Genomic DNA, 21,873 nt, shown 5'->3' with positions numbered 1-21,873 from the left:
ACGTTTTAACAGATTGTTTGATGCAGTTAAAAATTTTGTGATATTTATCAGTGGTGTTATTTTAATAGGATATTTTTTAACACACATTATTCATTGGTCACAATAGTTGACTGTAGCATCCTAATTGGGTCACAATCAACGGACGATGCTAACGCAATATCATAACATTTTTGTAAAAACTACTCCGTTTTCTCTCGTCAAACGATTGTCATTTATTTGCAAATTAATCTGCTCCGCCTGTTGATTGTCACTCACATTTAAGGACACCAGTAGTCATGTACTAAAATCTAAGAGTTAACATGTTGATACAAAAATGTTTTTTTGTATTTATTTTAGGTTAGTAAGATTTTTTATTTATTCCGAAAGAAAAAGAATTGTATACAATTTTTTTCTAATAATTCATTCGTAATCAGTCTCATATATTCTGGTTAATAAGTTCCTAGTTTTGGAGATAATTATATAAATTGCCACACTTTTACACATCAATTGCACATCAATTCTTCTTGTAAAAAAATCCTACCACACTTTTGTTTGAATATAATTAAAAAAGAGAGAAACTATAAGACGAATTAAGAGACAATTGTAACAACTCACAAAAATTACGTTTTTAAATATTTTTTACTTAACATTTCATGTCCATTCTTTTTGTTTTTGGAAAAAAATTGCATTTCTTAACAAAGTGAAAATTGTCTATTCAAAGAATGGAACACAAAAATGCCAAGGATGTTTTTTTTCTCATTAGTTAAATGTTCAAAACAGGCCGAATACATATTTTTTGTAGAAATTTTGTGTATTTTTAAGTAGATCTACGTTTGTTAAAAGATGTAGTTGCAGCCTGTTGATGATGTTTCTATAGACCCAGAGGCGGCACTTGTACATATCGGTATATATAGAGACGATAATCTTTGCTTGCCAAAACCACAGACCCGTCATCCATTAATGCCACATCAAAACATTGAGCATGTTTCACTTTACTTTCCAACGCTGACACCAATTGTCCATCTTGTGTGAATATTGTTAAATTAAAATTATTATGGTTATCAGCGATTAATATTTCACCAGCAGCGTTAATACCAACTCCAATTGGATAATTAGTGATACCTTCACCACCAATTTGTCGTAAATATGTACCTTCATAATTAAATACTTTTACGCAATGTGCTCGATTATCACTAATAAAGATTTCTTGTTTATCGTTGACAACAACACCATTTGGAAATTCTAAATGTTTTGAACAACCAAATTTCTGTATAACACCTCCAGTTTGATCGAATATTATTACCCTCATTACTTTACATTCGACCACAACAATTCGTCCTTTATTGTCAACAGTAACACCTCGTGGATGTTGTAATATATTTGCTCCAAATTTACGAACAAATTGTCCGTATTGATTGTATATCTGTATTTGGTGTGTTGGTGACCGTTCGGTTACAATAATATCACCTGAGGTGCGTACAACAGCAACACGATTCGGATATAATAATTGTCCATCTCGTTTTCCGCATTCACCAAATTGGAATTTGAATCGTCCTTCTTTATCGAATATTTGAATACGATGATTATTTGTGTCGGCAACAATAATATCATTTTGTGCATTAACTGCAACGCCACTTGGTTCGGTGAATTGCCCTTCCATTACACCAAATTCACCAAATTTACAATGATATATCATTTTTTGTCGTTTTATTTGTGATTTAGGTGGGAATATTGCTGTTGACATTAATTTGGAGGTTAAATCTAACATTGAATCAGCATGCACCGTAGTTGATGCCAATGAAAAATGTTCTGAAGTACCATTTTGGAAGATACTTTCAGTACCACCATTGGACCATTTTTCATAAGGATTAATACCATTTAAGTTCATATCACCAATTGTAGCTGAGAATGGTCCAAGACTGTTTGCGCTACTAAAACGTTTTGATATAATGTTTGATTCAAATGGTGATGTCGATTGACTTGACGATGATACTAAACCATTTGAGAAAGGTCGATCTAGCACGTTGTTTAAACCACTTAAACCATGAATACCACCATTGATACTATTTGAGCTTCCATTCATACTACTTCCACTACTACTTGTAGAACTACAACCATTCAATAAAGATCCATTTGTTGGTCGTGCAATTGGTGGTTGTTTACTTGGGCCTAAGTTCACTTCGGAACTAGATCGGACATACCCAAATGTGTTTCGTACACCTACTTGTATTGCTTGATAATTTGATACAAATTCTAATTCACACGCAGTTTGAACATTTTGTTCTGGATTATAATTTAATAATCCATTTAATTTTGTATCCAATAATTTTCGGAACATTAATAATTCTACAGCACTTGCACATTTTGTCAAACGTTCAGCAAAATCACATGTTTGATAAATTTTCTCAACAGTTTCTTTACCTTTTTGAGTGACTACACCTAATGATATTTGTTTTGCGGAGAAAACACTTTCTAATTCTTTTAATAATTCTTGTTTTCGTTCCTCTAACATGGAACGATAAAATTGGAACGTATCATTAATTTCATTTTGTGCTTTATGATATTGTACTTGTAAACGGCTGGAACTGTGTTCAACATTTTTCACCATATTTAACATATCAGTGGCTTTGCCTTTTGCCTCTTGTATAATTTGATTCATAACTTCTAATTGTTTTGGAACAGCGTCATTTAAATGTTCCCATTCGTGGAGACCACTTGGGTGTTCTAACATTGTACATTCTTTACAAATAGGAGTCGTACATGTACGGCAATAATATTTTAATATTTCAACCTTGTGGCGTGGACAATATACAGCCTTTTCATCATTATTTCCAAGACCATTATTTCCGCTACCATTTGTTATAACTAAATTGTTTGGTTTATTGTTATCATCTTTTTGATTATTTGATTCGTTGCCACCACCTAAGTTAAGGACACGATGTCCTTCAAAACAATGCATAAATTGATGTGCCATGACGCAATTTAAACACAAATAATTTGCGCAGTCAATGCACCGTGCAACAGCGTCAGATTTTTTACTTTTACAACCAGTACAACGTGCAGCTGTGAATTTTGGATCTGAATTTAAACGTAAGATAATTTGTTTTAGTTCATTCGTGAATTCCGATGCAATTTCGTTAATTAAACAATCGTTATGACAAATTGGACAAGTTAATTTATCTGGATGTGTTTGATTTTTATCAATGCACGTTTGACAAAAAGAATGGAAACACGGTAATACTTTTGGTTTTAATAATATTTGACGACAGAATAAGCAAATTAATTCTGTTGTGGAGTTTGGTGTTGTTGAGGTCTGTGTATGTAGACTACCACCGTTTGTAACACTTGCTAATGCAGTCGTTGTAGTAATTGCTGTATTATTTATTATTGATGCAGAGGATGTAGACGATGATGAAGACGATGATGTTAAATATTCACGGCAATCACCAATTGCTGAGTCGCTAAATGGTGGTGATGAATTATCACTTAATGTTAGTGGTGAATCGGCTAATGGTGAAAATGATAGAAAATCTGTATGATCACCAAATGATCCAACTGAATGTGTTCTTGTTAATGAATCCAAAGATGGTGTTGGTGAGGCCATCTTCAATTACCCGTCATCCCTGTAACAAAAGAATAAATGATTATATTATTTTGAATGTAATCAAAATTTATATAAAGGGTTTTAAAATTAGATCAATTAAAAGTGACTTAATAAGTTTGAAACGCCTGTATATAGCATCTTAGCACACAAAATGATGGATAAATTTGTAAGCCTATTTTATAGATATCTGTATTCAAATAAACTTAAAGGTTCCGGAAGTGTCCGGACAAATATATTTGTCATTATACTTATTTTCTATTCTTTTTTCTCTATAATTACAAAATTAACGATTCAATAAAAAATATAATCCTCTACAACTTCAATTCTGTGAATAATTGACGTATTTTATGTAAAGAAATTAAACAAAGAATGGTTGTTACTTTTAAATAAATATTGTAAATTTAATCAATTTACAAAAAAAAAAAAAAAAAAACTGTTTGGAGAATAGCCAATAATGAATAATGGAAATCACACAAAAATAGTAGGAGAGTATTATTATGTTTGATGCAAGCCACCACCTTCAACTATTCAAATGAGTATTCAAAATACAGAATGACAGTTGATTGTTTAAAGTGTATACTTTTTTTAATCCACAAGACGTCCTCTAAATAAAAAACATATTTTTAATCTCATCGACTCCTCACCATTATACAATTGTTGTAAAAATAATTCTTTCAAAGGTTATTAGATATTCAGAAGTTTTTTAAAATCCGGACTCTTATTTTAGATTCTATTAAATCCTCTTGGTAGATTGAAGATTGTAGAGCAGAGAAAAAGACAGAAGGATCTATTACGTTGGCATTATTTTCCTGTTATATGTGTTAAGAAGATAAAAAAGGAATAAGCATATGGAGGAGACACATGTGTGTTCTTACGCGCGAAATTGATTACCAATCATAGAAATTGATCAAGAGACCTTCCATTTTGAATTTCAGTCAATGAACGCTCAAGGCGCGTATTTCTATTACAATTTTCATTGAGGTTAAACAACAACTGGTTGCAGATTTGATTATACAGTATTTTATTATTAAAGAAAAAATTTATCAAAGATGCATTAATATGGAAGGCTGTTTGTTCCAGTGCGCAGAAATTTTTGAAAATGAGACTACGATACGAGTGAACCTCTAATACTCTTTTTCCACTATAGATAGAAGAATCCTTTCCTTACTCAACGTTTTGAAAGCTGATCTATTTTACGGGATAAATTGGCTAATTTTTCTCCAAAATCTGATCATAAATGAATAAGACTGAGAGAATATTTTGAATAATTAAGTCCATAGAAGCGTACCAAAATTCAATATAATTTATGATACGATTTATGATACCATGTACAGGATCAACTTGTGTGTTAAATGATAATAATATTTAAAAAAAGAAGAAGATACGAACCATATATTTATTATACATTGTATATATGGAAACTGTTCATATAAATTTATTTACACAAACCACTAACAAACTGGGTATGATGATCATAAATATTAATGTTACTCGAGTTAAATGCTAAGAATTATTACTATTATTATACAAATAAAATGTATTATACAGGTTGTGTATTTGTAACTAAATCTAAGTGCTTGAAACTCACATACAAAGACATAAAATTGTTATGGCTGCTAATTCTTTCAAAGTTTGTAATTAATATATTACTAAAAACAGAAATCTGTGGATTAGAAAGCGTCTACCTGCGAGTACCGTCTACTCCCTGGTGTCGTCTTGAACATCAATTGGTAAGTGCCCGTCGTACGGAGTACTCTTCGTCCTGACCTGGTGATCCTGGATGAGACTAGTAAGGAAGTTAAAATCATTGACATCTGTATTCCATTTGAGGGTGCCCTGGATGCCTTATATGTAACTCGCTAGCAAAAGCTCGACACATATAACCAACTTACTAATGCGTTATTTTCGAAAGGCTTTATGGTCTCATTGGATGCTTTTGTCATTGGTTCGTTCGGGTCCTGGCTAGCTCAGAACTATAAGGATGCAAAGTCCATGGGAATATCCCCGAAATATAATAAAAACTTAATTAACTTGACGCCTGAAGTAAGAATTCATGTACTTTTTTGTGAAATATCCTTAGTATCAATAAAGCTGTTGATAATTTACTGGGGTATGATTTAAAGATAAAGACGAAAAATTATATATGTAATTTAAGTTGTTGAGTTAAAAGGGACATTTTGTGGCATATGGTGATTCTGACTTTGACCAACTTCGATAGTTCTTCAAAATTATGTCAAAGTTCTTCCATTGGCACCAAGCTAGTTACTGTTTTGTGAAATTGACATCATTGATGAAGTGAGAATTACTGATCTCAACGGTATTTTTAACGCTTTTGTTGTATATTTAATACACAATCTGTAGGTATGCTGTATGTGGTAGGTGATATATCCATAGTTTATGTTATATACCATCCAAGGCAACACTAGAATTTTATATTCTCTGAAAAGTTACTATGATAATATTTACCACAGCAAAGAATATGTTTAGAGTAAAAATATAACAAAAAAATTAGGTTGTTCATAATAATACACAACATATTGTGCCTACATTTATGTTTTCAGGTAAATTGAACAACATCACCACCAGACTACAGTCTATAGACCTACCGCACACATTTTTAATCGGCGTTTATCTTTGTTGAATCATCTTTGATTATATTGACCATAATTTTTAATTGTTTCAAACTGGGAACTTTATTAGATACATAAAATGTTTAACTTTTATGAAATTTATGGTTTATCTTAAAGTTATTTTTTAGAATGGTTCGATATTTTCTTTAACATTAAAATTTTCTTAAGGCATTGGTAGATTTGTAATATTAGTGTGGTTATATCTCCGTTATCATTACAATCAATAGTAGGCATGCATTTTTTGGGTCCTTATTTATCCATATATTTGTCAAAATACAACTTTAGACCATGTCTCTGTTATAACTTTATTGTGTGCCATAGACTTTATTGTGTGTCTGTTTATCCAAGTCCGCATTGCTCATAGAGGAGGAAGCGAGACGGATATACGATTATTCTACCGATTTCAGTTTCTCTAATAGTAATGAGATAGGTAGACCAAAAATGTTATCTCTCTGGCTTACTCGTATTTTAGGCTGTCACTTTCTTACTCGTATTTTAGGTAAGAAGTCTCGTTTGCCCATGCCTGATGTATATTACTCCCTGAATACTAGATTGTTTGTGTGCACAAGACTTACACCGACGAAGGAAAAAATAAAGTGGTAGGCAAGGGTATTAACATATATTTTAGAGACACAGTCGAAAATAACAAAACTGTAGAAAGTAAGTAATGGAAGTATTGATTAACTAACAAAACCTTTTTGTCGCGTATAATTCAATAATTTTTAAAATCTAATTTGCTCGAAAAAGACAATATTTATCGAAGGATATGAGAAATTGCAGAGTAAAAAAAGGGAGATAGAATGAATGATGTATAATATTGCGTAAATAGGACACAGATATCATACAAAATATATATTTGTTTGTATACATTCTGTCTAATAAATATAAAAATACACATATTCTAGAATTGAGTAGCGCAAGAGTAAAAGTCAGTATGATGATTTGCTCTTTCATATGTTCTTCTCTCATCAGAGTAACATACATATCACTGATAACTGTAACAGGCGAACATACAGGACCAAGAAAGACGGACAAACCTGATAAACATTATCTGTTTCCAACAAAATAATATGAATCATTATTATTATCATTCAGGAACAGAATATTATACATTTTTTACTCCTACAATTGTGTAATGAAAAAAGAAACTACTAAATGGTTTTATCAAATATTATTGTACTCAAATATTATTAAATTTCTAACTCTATTGTATTATTTTTTGAGTGTTGGTTCTTTTGTTCAATTTTATTTTCCAATTATAAACTCAATGTTGTCTAGATCTAAAAGTTTCTTTATTAAAATATACCTTTTCAATAAAACAGTATTATGTTTATTCAATTCAGAAAGTAATATAGTTTTGACTTATATTCTTGGTTTCTTCAACAAATTGAATTTCTATTTCGCGCTGCACGAATCAGCAAAACAACTCATGGCTGGTTGAAGTTTTTTTAAAGCAATCGAGAAGAACGATAATGGATTAAGCGCTTATGGCGTGAGTACCTCTGGCACTACCTCGGACTCTGAAGCTCAGTCAAGCTACACACGGCCGATGGCATTTAAATTATTTTTAAGCAAGTCACTTAACCTTTTTAGAATGAAAATATGTAACAACCTGGAGAATATTGGTTCAGGTCTAGGTGGAGATTATTGAGTATTGGGAAAGGCTTGGAATCAAATAGGCATCACTATTTTTCATTCAGACATTTCTAAGAAAGAATGAAATAATAGGTAAGTAAAAATTCTGAAAATATACTGAAGATATGCAAGAATTTGGAAGCAGCAAACATATTGATTGATAATGTTTTATATTGAAATAATTTTACTTTTAATTAAAATAAATTCGTTTTCAAACAGAAGAGAAATTACATTCTAAACTGCATAATATTGATAGTGCAAGTTGACACTAAACATACACAAAACAGACACTATAAGTAGAAAACACTGCAAAATAAAAATATCTACTTCATGTATTTTATATACAAGAAGAGTTTTACAGTTGTTGACAGCAAATTCACTAGGTATCAAATCACACCTACAAACGAACGGTTTATGTCTTTTTATATACATAGCGTTTGAAAAATAATGCAAGTACGTTTGTTCCGAGAAGACAAATTTTTGCCTGCGTCTAATAGGCAATCATAACTCATCTCTCTTTTTGTTTATGATCTTTTTAAGATCTCAAGAGTTAACAATTGAAATTCAATACATTCGTTAAAAAGAGTAACTTAATTTCTTAAAAGTGAAGGTAGATTCGTCTATAAAATTTAACGAAATCTCGGTATAATAAATACAGTATGTTATTATGTGTGATTTATATACCAAGGAACAAATGCTATATAATACTTTGTGTATATAATATTTATCTGCATAGAAAATCATTCTGTTAGCTACATGTATTGTAATTTCAACTTGATCCGTGTTTTTCTCTCATGTAAATTCGATTTTTTTTTCATTTTCGATTTATAAACCATAATCTATTTTCTTGTATACTCGTGTGCTTTATGGACTACTTACTATTGGCAAGAAAATAATATATTTTTTATCACATTGTTTGGAAACAATATTCTATTTTGTGTGTAGAAATGTCGATAATTGTTTTTGGCTAGTTGCCTATCATAATCAGAAATAAATTATTTTACTTTATTTGTATCGGCGAAAAGTCGTAGGAGTTTGAAAAGAAAACATCAGCGTGAAAATTAGAAAGAACTTTGAATTAGAAGTGATGGATAATGGTTATATTTTAATTTTAATATAGTTTAATTAAAAATCCGCCTCGAAGGACCAGAAATAGTAAGATAAAATTTATGTATTTTGCTGAAGAAAATTTATAGAAGATGAAATAACATTGTATAGCTTCTGCCTCGGTTTTTAGAAATTTCAAGAACAGAATATAAACTTACGAGAACTAGTACGTATTACTGTTATATTGTAGTTAATCCAATAAGAAACATTCTTCCAATTCAATAGGAGTATTTGGCAATGTGTCAGAAAGCTGAAAAAGTAACTGCAAAATAAAGGTTCAAACATGGTAGTTCATGATGAAGCTGATGTTTTATCTCAAATCTTTATAATTTCATGATGTTCTAGAGTAAAAATCAAAGATACTGTAGTTCATTTGTGTTTGGTATCAGTCAAATTCCTATAAATATTTCCCCAATGTATTTTGCAAAAATATTAATAACAATATTTGCATTTGTCTAACTTTACACGTAGAAGACAATCATAAATTTCTTATTAAATATATGTTCCCATGGGAAGAATAATAACTAGACGCCTTATTACCATAATCTTAATAAGTAAACCCAAAGTAACTATAACCAAGCTAGACTTTATTATTGATATAAAAAATTATAATAAATCAGAAATAAATTCTGATAAAACATAAATCAGAAAAAACAGTATCTAATTATACAAAAACAGTATTTTTTAACACCTGAACGTCAAATTAAATTAAAGTATGCTAAAGTCTCAAATGGATGGTTCCCATTACATGTTGTAACATAAATAACTGACTAATAATAATATGTAGATTGAAAAACTGTTGCTCAAAGCAAAGCTCGTAAATAATAGTAATAAAACAACATACAAACAAAAAATATTACCAGCCGGCGAAAGACTACAGCTAGCCAAGCCAAGTAAGCAATGAACCCTCTTATTAATGGAATAACTTGATACATGAAAACACAAATGAATGATGTTTTATAAACAAAAAACAATTGAATGATTAAAAAGAGATGAAGAATATGTAATTGGTAAGTAGTAGAAAAAGTTAACATTTTTATTCTTTTAGTTGTTTTGTATTTACTCCAAATATATAAACACAGTTCGTAAAATATTGAAGGCGGCGAAAAAAAAAAGAATTTCAAAACGCAAAATAAAACTATACAAATTTGTTTTGAGAAACGAGATTTGAAAATACATCCTGAAGTCATATTTGAGGATGGACGACGGCAACCTTTTAATTTTTCACGAGGTACGAAAGAGGACATCTCGTCTCAATAAAAAACCAAATGTTTGTCGTATCTATCAAACCCTAAATAAGATATACAGATTTTTGTAAGAAATAAAAAAATAGTTAAAATCCGGCTCGAAGGACCAGACAGCTTAAGATACAATATTGTAATATTAATGGTTTGAATTTGGTAAATCTAAAATATATATTGAGTTTATATAATCAGGTATTTTCTCTACCCTCAACATTTTAAAAACCTCATGTAAAAAACTTCGACCATTCGTCGACCAATTTCAGAATAGTGTGATGGTAGACAGACGAAGGACGAAGAAGAGTGAGGGGCAAGCAACTAAATATTATTACAGTACAATAAAATAGTTGTGACAGACATTACATTAACGTTCTACTGTAAATTCACTCTCACAGTTTTTGTATGAATGATGATTTCAAACGACCGTCAGTGGCGGAATATGGCTGCAACATAACTAGCATTCATATACACCACGATCGATGGACGGATGGTCTAGCTAGCAGCTAGTGTTAGTGTGCATATGACAGGGGGTGATGATATGATGTTGATGCTTTTCATCACTCGAATATTCTAAGTTCAGTGAATTTGGTTAGAAAACGAAGAATAGTTGTGTTTGTTATTGATGAAGGTAAATTGGTTTAGTTATTGTAGAGTAAAAAAATACTATCTAGGTAATACAAATAAAAGTTGAAACTGAGAATTCTGTTTGCAGAACTTTAAATGGGATCTATTTCCAAAATATTTAAGAGCTTTCTCGAATTTGACTATTTGATGCTGTTGAATTTTTTAGTAGATTCGAGCCAAGTAATGTTTTATAGTTTTGGGATGCCAAATATGTACTTGTATCGAGAAGGAATCCATTAAGCCCGCAAGAAAGAGGTCGATTCAGTAGAAAAACAATAGAAAAAATGAATGAAAATGTATATTCACAATCGATAATACTGTTTAAAAATATTGGGAGTATTATTGATAGTGCAAGGTCCTTAAAAGAGTAATTAAGAGAAAAGTAATTGAGACAATTCCATATGCTTTGAAAACAATCACTAAAAAAATATTACGAACACATTCAAAATAATTTATAAGTATCAAGTGATAATAATTAAAATATTTTAATTAAAAATGGTATGGAAATAAATGAAGTCAATTTATTTAATTATCTTAACCTGTTCCACTTAAAATTGATATTTTTTTACTTTTGTTCGTTCTTAATTAATAATCCTAATTTTATAAAATTACAATAGCAAATGTAAGTATTATATTACTTCTATATACGAGGTGTCCCAACGGTAAGGATACAGTTGAGAAACTAATTAAGTATATTTTTTATATATGAGATTTGATTTCTTTATTATTTTTATATGAAAATTTTGCTTGAAATAATTTTTTTCTACACTTTCTAAAATTTTTATTGATTTTTAACCGCTTATAAATCAAATAAAAGAATTTTAAAACCCTTAGTAAAAGAAAAGCTCATATTTTGTTGTCCCATGTTTAGAGGATATTTTTCGATATCTTAATATCCTGATGAGTTGTTCTGCTGTATCTATACTTTTGTTACACTCTGTATGTATTGGTGTTGTATGTATAGATAGACACTTGGAATTTTCTTTAATTAACATAATAAGAATTTTATTCAAATTATATTGAAATATATATAGATGATATAATTTACAGAAGGAAGAAAATTATTGTAAAATTTTCTTTGTAAATGTCTTCATTATTACACCCCACCCACCTTACGAATGAAATAATTGTTAGAGTATAATATTTATTAATTAAATTAAATTATTAAAAATTCGTCTTAATTTCGTATACATACACCATTTCATTGGAAAAAATAAGGGCTGAGGTTAGAGCTCTTGAGAGCAACCTCTTATTTATAAGATAGACCTGGAAAACTTTTGAAAAATAACTCATGACTAACAAGTGTACTATTTTCAAAATACAATCAAATTTTATTAAATTTAACAATTAATTTGATAGTAATTTCTACTATGATGGTATTTTTGCTACTCGCACCGTGCGTTAGTTTTATAGGAGGCGTTTCCATGGTAACGAATCGTATGGATGAAAATTTAATATTATTGTCTCACAAATTTAAATAAATAATTATGATAATTTACATTTGAAAAATAATATTTGTGCAATTTGACTTTTTAATTTCACAATTTTTAATGCATTAAGTTTAATTAATTAGGGTTTTTCAATAATTTTAATTTCACATTAACATGTAAAGAACTGCAAATTAGTCATAACAGCCTCCTTTATCGCCAAAATTTTTCACTGGAAGCGCTGGCTTCGATTGTCCATAATTTGAAAATAATCTTATGATTTTATTTTATGTATTAAAGTTGGCACTTCTATTACGATACTAACTTTTACAAACATCAAGGTATTATCGTGCAAGTAGTAACTGTTCTTTTCTAATCTACCGTTCTTTTCTAATCCATATTTAATATTCCTTTTGTATTTTCGAATTTCTCTTATCAAATATAACGATACTTTTAAAAACATCAATGAGCTGTTTACGTATTCGGCTCCAAGTATCTTGAACATTTTTGAAACTAAATTTAAGGTAACTAATTTACCTTTCGGTTCACGTTTGCATGATTTTAAATAAATGATATGTGTTTATCCTTTCCTTAGTGCGTTCACACCATTTACATATACCCCAATTATTGCCACCAAAGGGAATACCAAACTTACAAAATGTGTTTAAATAATAAATCATTTACTACAAAATTCAAGGTCTGTAATTTTAATCAATTTAAAAAAATATATCAATTTATATCAAAACAGAAAACAATTTGTAAATGTCGTTTTTTAAATTAAGACTAATAAATATGCAGAAGATCCCCACTTTCATTTCACTTAAAAATTTTCAATTATTCTAAAAATAAGGGAAAATATAATTTAACTTGATTACAATTATTTCACCCTTAAAAATCGATTTACCTTTCGATTAATATTCTATAACGAATTTAAAAAGTAATTTATCGACAAAAAACAAAATGAATTAAATAGTCTATAATCGAAAATTTCGAAGACAAGTTTATTGGGTATTTTCTTTACCAGTAAAAAGAATTTCTATTAAAAACAGTCGTTCAACTGTTTTTCAATTGCAGTAAAAGTAAAATTTTGTTACTTCGAAATGTTTTCGAATAAAATTTTATTTCTATCTAATTTCTTGTTTTTACTGCTAATAATTTTATGTTAAGGTGGGTTCATAACCACTTGCTCCCTGTTTGATACTCTATAATATTTTAGGTGTATTTTAGTAGAATACCTACCACTTGACTCTGCGATTAGTGAGTCTATCCTAAATTATTCTGAAACGTTTTGAAGTATTTGGTACTATTCATCAGCAGAAATGATTTGACGGCGAAAGTGACAGTTTCTGTCAACCAATGCCTTCAAAAATCGCTACTACTATGATGGACGTAGTGGCTTTGAAAAGAGACAGTAACCTTGAACTTCTTCCGATTGCACTCTTACTAAATCTATGTTCAGTGAAACAAGGACGTTCTTTTCGCGGTTGTCGCAATTCCATATACAATATCCTTGCACATTCAATCCTTTCGATTCACATATAATACGTGACCTTTCACGATCATTCGGATTGAACACATTTCTTTAAAAATTTAAAAATACAGACGAAATGTTACAGGTTATTCCGAGGAAAGTTTATGAATCATGCCATGCCGACCGGTATTCATTACCCGATCGGTGTTTTGCCCGATGATGATAATATGGATGGTCTGGACGGATCAGAGCGTCGAGCCGGTGTGCAATGCCACCATCGGTCGTGGTTTATATATTCACCCATACACATACTCACAGGCATTGAATATACATGGTTGTCGACGTCGACGACGATTACCACCACCGTCACTTGCTGACTACACTAAGTTGGTGTTGCCATGGTAACGGACGCGTCGGGGAGACACCCAACCACCTTTCCTGTGTGTTAGTAGTTGATATAGTAGTTGTTCTCCTGTATACATATAACATCGAGTTCGCTCACTTTACACAGTTCGTTCGCTTTATTCACTAGCTTCGTTCAACCAATAGATATATCTAATATAGTGTGCACTTTGTCTATTTACTGTCTGACAATATTTAGGGAGAATATGGTTAATATGACTGTTGAGGGTCAGGTCAGTAACTTCTTGATACAGTAAATTATCGTGTTTATTTTAAAATTATATCAAAATTTATTTTCTACACCTTTGTTTATCATAAATATTTTCAGTTTAAGTTGACTAACCGCAATATTCCAAATTTTATGTTACAGAACACTAAAATAGTAAATATCTTTGTAAATATTGGACATGAAACGTTGATATTTCGAATTTTTTTTAGATATTCCATATTGCTCGTTAATCGAAAAATTCCAAAACTAAGTGTTCTCTCTCAAATTTTATATAATAGGACCCCATAAATATTGAAATTGATCGAATGATTTGAGTTACCATGCGTGCCCTGCGCAAGACAAAAAATTTTCACACCCACACAGTTAGACAAACACACTCAGCATCCACCCACAAACATACGAGTTATATTTAGTGTTTTTAAAATCTCAAAACATCAAAAAATTGTAAAATTTTGGATTTCGATTTTCGGGATGAAAAAAAATAACTTTCTGCCAAAAGGTTTAATATAAATGGCGGGTAGCGTATTATACCGTTCATTATAGGTAAAATGAGGAATGTTTTGGTGCAGATTGAGGTGAAACTGTATATATCAGCCAGGTATAGGAATAGAACATATACAGAGGTTTTACTGTATCTATATGTGTATATTTGGTGAGGGTGGTTTAATATACAATCGAGAGGGTGATTTTTGAAATGAGGGAGAAATGTTTTGAGGGTGGTTTGCAGACATAGACTATGAGGAGTCATCGAATCAGTCACAATTTTACTATATTACCAAGTTTAGTGAAATCATCTAATAGTTAGAAAAAGGTAGAATATTGTTATTATTATGATGATTCTGCTTTCTGATATTCATTTTTTTTCTATCAACAGCAAACAACGTTTAACGAGATACACAAAAAATTGTTACATAGTAACTGCGTAGTCATATCGAATTTTCTTAATAAAATGAAACAAAACAGGACTTATTTACATTCCACAACCGGCTAAGTGGCCGAGCGATAAAGGCACAATGGCCTTTAACCGTTTTACTACTTGCAGGTTCGAATTCAGGCAGTAGCAATCTGATCAATTTTTGATCAAAATTTTGACTATTAGCACAACCAATGTAAAAAATACAGTTAACGAATAAATACTATAAATGGTATAAAGTACTAAGATTTGTTTCGTGTGTTTTTTGTAAAAATTTTTCATTTCGATATTTTCTAGGTAGGATCGAAGAGTATTTGAAGAAATTCTGATGATATTTCATTATCGTTACTACTACAAAAACTACATTTTCTTCCACAAAAATCATTAAAAAAAAGAAAATAATACGGAATGAAATTGGTAACAAGAATTACAGTCAAGTTTTTCTTTTTTTCGATATCAAATATTTAGATGATATTTATTCGCGGTTATTATACTGAAATATATCCACAATAGTATTATTATCTGGATTTTTCTATCTTTGGTGTCTCTTCTTCTTTAAGGGGTCATAAAACTGTGATGTAGTCAAGAGGTTTTGTTTATATTATCTTGAGAGTTAAAGGTAAGATGAATTTTTTCCTTTTTCTTTTAAATTTACATATTTGTGGTGTTTTTATGTCGCCTTTAGAGATTCGAATTTTTTTAATAAAAATAAACAAGATGTTTTTTGAATTTGATGGAGTGGTGTATATTTTGATTTGATTATTTGGCTGTAGTAGAGTTAAGGACTTGAGAACTTTCCCAAAAAATGAGTTTATGAAAATATTTGAGACATAAGTTTCAAATTTTGAGGATGGATTCTGTTAGAACTTGGGTAAATTAGACGAAAATTAATCGAAATATTGATGCCTAAAGATTCAAAGAATATCACTTATACAAGAAATAACACACAAATGCCATTCATTTCATTACTTTAAATGTATTTTGTGGAAAAACGACTGCCGCTTGTTATAACTTTCATTATAGGAAAATATTTGGCATGCTTTTAAGTAATGAATATTAGTTTTCCTAATTAATCTTAAGAAAATTAGCAATGTTACATAATAAAGCATACTTTTAAAAGCACTTCAATATAAGATTTGTGATTATTAAAAACACAAACTTTAACAGCTGAAATCTACAAATTTAACATGCTAGGGGGGATATTAAAAAATTTACCTTTGAATAAAGGGCATCAATGAGAATGAATATACGCGATTTAAACATCTTAAGAAAACGTGTTTTTTGGGAACCTCCTAAAAGTGTAACCGGGAAACACGAATTTTCAGAAGAAAGTAACTGAAAAAAAAAAATCCAAAAGTTGAGAGGTTCACGCGATTGTAGGGATTATTATGGATCAAGAATCAGAAGAGAAAGAGATTTACGTGAGGAAAAAGAATTTCGAGTGTACGCAAGCTTAAAATGCGATGAAAATCATTATATCAAAAATATATTGAAAGTATAAGCAGTTTGGATTGCTTACTACCAAGTGAAGAATTTTTTCCTATTTTTTTAGTCATTGTTTAATCGTTACTGAAAGGCTGGCTAAATTTTCATAAAATTGAAGTTTTTTATAGTTGAATTATTATTTTTGTTGTGAATTAGGTTGAATGAATTTTTTAAACCAAATTTCAAAACTGATTTAATTTTAAGCTCTCAGCAAGGCTGAAACGAGGAAATTACGTACCCTAATCAATCATCCTCTTAGGTGCGATTTATAAACAAAAATCAAATGTATCAAAGAAAATGATAATTAACTAGTTATCTTACATCCGGTATGATACAGAAAGAAAATCTATTATTGTGAAAGATACAATTACCTTGAGAAAGAAAATGCGGAACAAATCAAATCTCATAAAAGTGAAATGTGTGTAGATTAAGAGCAAAATATAAATAAGAATAAGTTTTATATATACATGATAAAGCACGCATGCGTTTACGACCATATAAAATATATGAATGTTATAATATGATGCGGGTTGCATATATAAAATCATTGAAAAACGTTCCTATACATTTCCACATAGACGAAAATATGTATAAACGTTTTCAGTTTTAGTCGAGGGGCGTTTAGTATAAGTAGACGAGAGAAAATGAATGTATTTTATCTCATGTATATATAAGTCTGTTTCCTTGGCAACAGGTAGATAAATACACGATATATGTAATATAAGTGATTGTAAACATTTTCAATGCGATGAAAAGCGACAAGTGGATTATTTTCGGATCTAACTGTATATGAGATGCTTTCCCAAATAAATTCACTATACATTTATTTAATTAAAAACGAAAAAAAAAATATACTGGAAAGCAGATTTTTTTTAACATCTGTCCATCAAAATGTAATAATGTATTTTTTTCGAATTTAATGATGATACTCATTTCGTATTAAAAATTTTACGAGGATTATAAATAATAATATTAAAATTATTATTTACCTAGAAAATTTGGTTAATTTAAAATTTTATAAATATAAATACCAAGAATTTCTGTATACGGGGGACCATTTTAAACGAATAATACCTTGTAGAGTAACTAGTACTCAAATACAAAATGTTGTACTCGAAAAGGGACAGCTTTCAGACACCGTTAGTTTGAACTTGTACCATCAGGGTCATTTAAGTCAATTTGAATTCGATACTCATAACACATATAAGAAGACTTTAAATATGAAAGTTGTTTCTTATAATGAAGATTCACAGAATGAAGCTAATTGTTATTCCCAGGATAAAGTTAGGATAGACATATGAGGCTATGGTTTGTATATATGTTTTACATTGAAAATTTAATACTATTTTCTAACAAATTTAAATAAGTAATTAGGGTAATGTCAACACTAGCTCAGTTGATTAAAGGGTAACCAATTCCGTTCGAGGTATGCCTAGGGTAGCGGGTTCGATTCCCGTCGTCAAAACAAAATTTAATTTAATTAATAGTTGTGATGGGCTGGTGTACTGCATGGTATATGCATGAAAAAGGTGCACTCAGCCTCTCAAAGTAATTGAGAAATTAATAAATGAAATTATCAACGGAAAAGATGGTAAAACACATATATACTATCACGCTTAAAAATATATTTTATGCAATTTCGTCTCTTATTTTCACAATTTTTATATGCTTCAATAGTGTTAATTTGACATTTACTATACCATTTACATGTAAACTTGAAAATTAGTCATAACGCATAATTTATTGCAAATTTTATAAGATAACAGCGCTGCGGTGTCAAGGTATGTCTACACGCACATAGTTTGATCAGTGTATGAGAAGTGGCTTGTAATTGTCACAGCAGTTAGACTTTGACAGTATCAATTTTCTAGAGTTCCATATACTAAGCGATTCAATATTCAATATAAATACAACTCCCTGAGAAATAAAAACTGTATTTTCATTAAAATTTTCCAATTTATCATTTCTCTACGAAAAGCTGATAAAAATGAAAAACAGATGTGTCTATACAAAAATAGAAAAAAAATTACATAGTGGTTTTTCCAATGACGAATTCATGAAAAACAACTGAACACTAGGAGGTAAATTGTATAGTATGTATCATCGTAGGTAAAAAGCATCGTGCTTCGACTGACATCATTCAACCGTTAACTAACGTTTTCAGTTAACAACACATCACACAGTCATTATAATAATATCACACCACGAGGCAGGCAACAGCGCACGGTATACAGATCTTGACGTTGGTTTTCATTGTACACCATATTTATTTTTTTTCAGGGATAAAAATTAATATTAAATGAGTTGGAACATCACACACGACTTCCATTTTCTTATCATATTATAAGAAAATTATTTTTCACCGTATAAAATAATACAGTATACTTTCTATAGAATTGACATAACTTAAATGTGCTTAAGGTAGTACCTACACGAAAGTGATATTCCAAGAATTTCTCAAAACTCAGAATATAAAATATTTAATTCATAATACACTTGCTGTTAAAATTAGAAGATGATTTACCATGCCATACATGAGATATTAGCAATTAAAAGTGACGCAATTTGTACGTGTACATGGGAGAAGTGTATAAAAATACACAAATTTACAAATATTATATTTATTTACCAATGAATGACGTCCACCATCTCTATGAAAAACTAATATAATGTAGAATACTATATTTAGAAAATATATAAATAAAAATAAAAATTATTTACCATATAGTTTCGATAAAAAACTTAAATAAATAACTCGTTTTAGCGATGATTTTTGTGGAAAAGATATGAAGACTAATGTTAAAGGCATATGTCATAGTGTGTGTGCTTATATGTATACTAGAATCAGTAGTGTGTAACTACAGTCTTTTGAAAATAATATATGGTATATGTATAATAGTCATAGTACAGTTAATGCACTGAATGATAGTATTAGTCCAAAACTTTTTGACTGGACGGTCGCGGAGGAACTACCTTAAATGGTTTTATAAAGAAATTGAATATTTCAGATGCTCAAAATATTTGTTAATAAAAATTTTGAAAACCTCCAACGTAAAATACTTTCTTGATATTTTCAAATTATCATCATCACCTTTTCTTACCAGGAATAAACTGATAACTGCTTTGAGTGTATTTATTTTTAACCCCCGAACTAAAAACCAGGGGTGTTATAAGTTTGACCGCCATGTGTGTGTGTCTATCAGTGGCATCGTAGCGCCTAAACGGATGAACCGATTTTAATTTTTTTGGTTTCAAGGCAATTTAATGGAGAGTGTTCTTAGGTATCGGTATTATTAGGAGTGTTTAAGTGCAAGCTTAGAGTTCCGTCCCCGAAAAAAACAAAAAATTGGAGATTATCCTAAAAATCGATTCAGTTTGGAAAAGGCATGACGTATAATTTTAACATATAAATAATTTATTACTATGGAAATGAATGGTCAAATAAACCTGGCTCAATTCATTTCGAAAAGTGAAATGGTAAAATAATTAGGTAATTCAAAACAATAATTCAAAAGAATAAAGTCAACTGAATATTTCAATTTCAATAAAATATTTCCAAAAATTTGTCCCAAAAAATGATAGCTCTCTAAGTACCCTTTTCATCTCATCTGATGTCCTTGACCATCATTTTGACATTGATTTAAGAAGGAGTGTTATAAGTTTAAAGTGTTTGACTTGATTGAGCATTTTTAAGCTAATCGATACTAAAAATTACTGTGAGTCAGGAATGGGCTAAAAGAACATCATAAATTTAGGAGACTGCAGACAAATGTCTTTAGTAGTAAGAGGTGGTGAAGCAATTTCCAAATTTGTATTCTAGGATATGGCGCGTCAAAAAATCCATGAACCCGCGTGGTAAATAGGCTACTGAATCGCTGTGGAGCATTTTCTCTCACAGGACATATGGTAGAACGATTATTTTCGAGAATAGAAGGGGGTGGGAAAAAGTGTATCCTAGCCGCCTGGAAGCAACGGTAAGTTAGAGCATCCATTTTTAATATCTCTCTTTTAATGAAAACTTTATAATCATCAATATATAAAATAAAATAATAAATATTGATCAGTATGTTAATAATAAAATGGATTATTTGTGTTAAACACAGTAAGGGATATCCCACCTTTTATATTAAATTTCATGTTTGTATGTTCGTTTTCATATTTATTTTTTTACTAAATAAAAATAATATGCCTTCATGAAATTTAAAACTGAACTAAAACTCATACATGTTCACAAAATGTTTTCATATACAAAAAAAAGAGTATAATATTAAAATAATTTGAAACAATAGTGTTATTAGTCTCGAAGTCTCTCTTGATGCAGTATAAACAAGAGTGTATGTATCTTTCACAGTCTCAACTCTTGTAGTTTTAGTAAATATTTGTCTCCTTGTCTAGCTTATGGAACAATATGAAGGATGCAGGTATATTATGTAGTACAATGCGGGCTAATGTAAAAACATTAACTTATAATAACTAGGTATACCGTATGCAAACAATAAAATGTTCTTTACAGGGTTCATTCTTTTTAGTCCTTTTAATCCTTAAGTGTATGTTTCAAGTACCCGCTTATATAAATCTAACGGTTTTATATTTATTTACATGCTTTAACGAATTTTTTAATACGAAAATACCTTGAGAAATTCCTGGTATATTTGTATTTTTTTCAATTCTCTATAATTATGATCTACTAGCGAAGTTATTTGTCTTTATGGTACCCGTCATCATTGTATTAGTAATAATCGAAATAATTTGATGTTTAAATTGTATACAAAATGTGGTAGAAAATTCTATACAAAATTTTTATTCTAGTGTATAGCGCGTCAAAAAATTCATGAATCTTAACTCTCTGCCCCGAGATAAATAAGCTCTTGAATCACAGGACATATATATGGCAGAACGGCTATTTTCGAGATAGAGGTGGTAGACAAATTTGGGGAAAAGGTGGACCCTAACCGCCTGGAAGCAACGGTAAGTTAAAGCATCCATTTTTTATAAATCGAAAAATTAGTGGCAGATAAAACTTTATGACGATTTCGGAGAGGATGGGGAAGGTTGACGTAAACCGAGAAAAAAAAGGGGATTCTAACCGGATAAACTAAAATGCGATTTTCTTGTAACAACATGTA

The 21,873-nt window shown here is 30.0% G+C and overlaps 1 protein-coding gene across 3 annotated transcripts in view; it reads right to left on the bottom strand.

The window, feature by feature from the left end:
- Positions 1–701: 701 nt before the first annotated feature.
- LOC123298293 (brain tumor protein) overlaps positions 702–21,873 on the bottom strand; it is a 409,721-nt gene continuing 388,549 nt past the window's right edge. For 2 of the 3 annotated variants that reach the window (XM_044880253.1, XM_044880252.1), the window contains one exon: positions 702–3,602. In XM_044880253.1, the coding sequence (XP_044736188.1) occupies positions 851–3,583 (2,733 nt within the window). In that variant the 5' untranslated portion in view covers positions 3,584–3,602 and the 3' untranslated portion in view covers positions 702–850. Of the gene's footprint in view, positions 3,603–13,663; positions 13,670–21,873 lie in introns of all 3 variants that reach the window. The other variant, XM_044880254.1, reaches the window with a different exon arrangement.

Source organism: Chrysoperla carnea, chromosome 4, assembly GCF_905475395.1.
Source record: "Chrysoperla carnea chromosome 4, inChrCarn1.1, whole genome shotgun sequence".
NCBI lineage: Eukaryota > Metazoa > Arthropoda > Insecta > Neuroptera > Chrysopidae > Chrysoperla > Chrysoperla carnea.
This window is presented reverse-complemented; position numbering and strand designations above follow the sequence as displayed.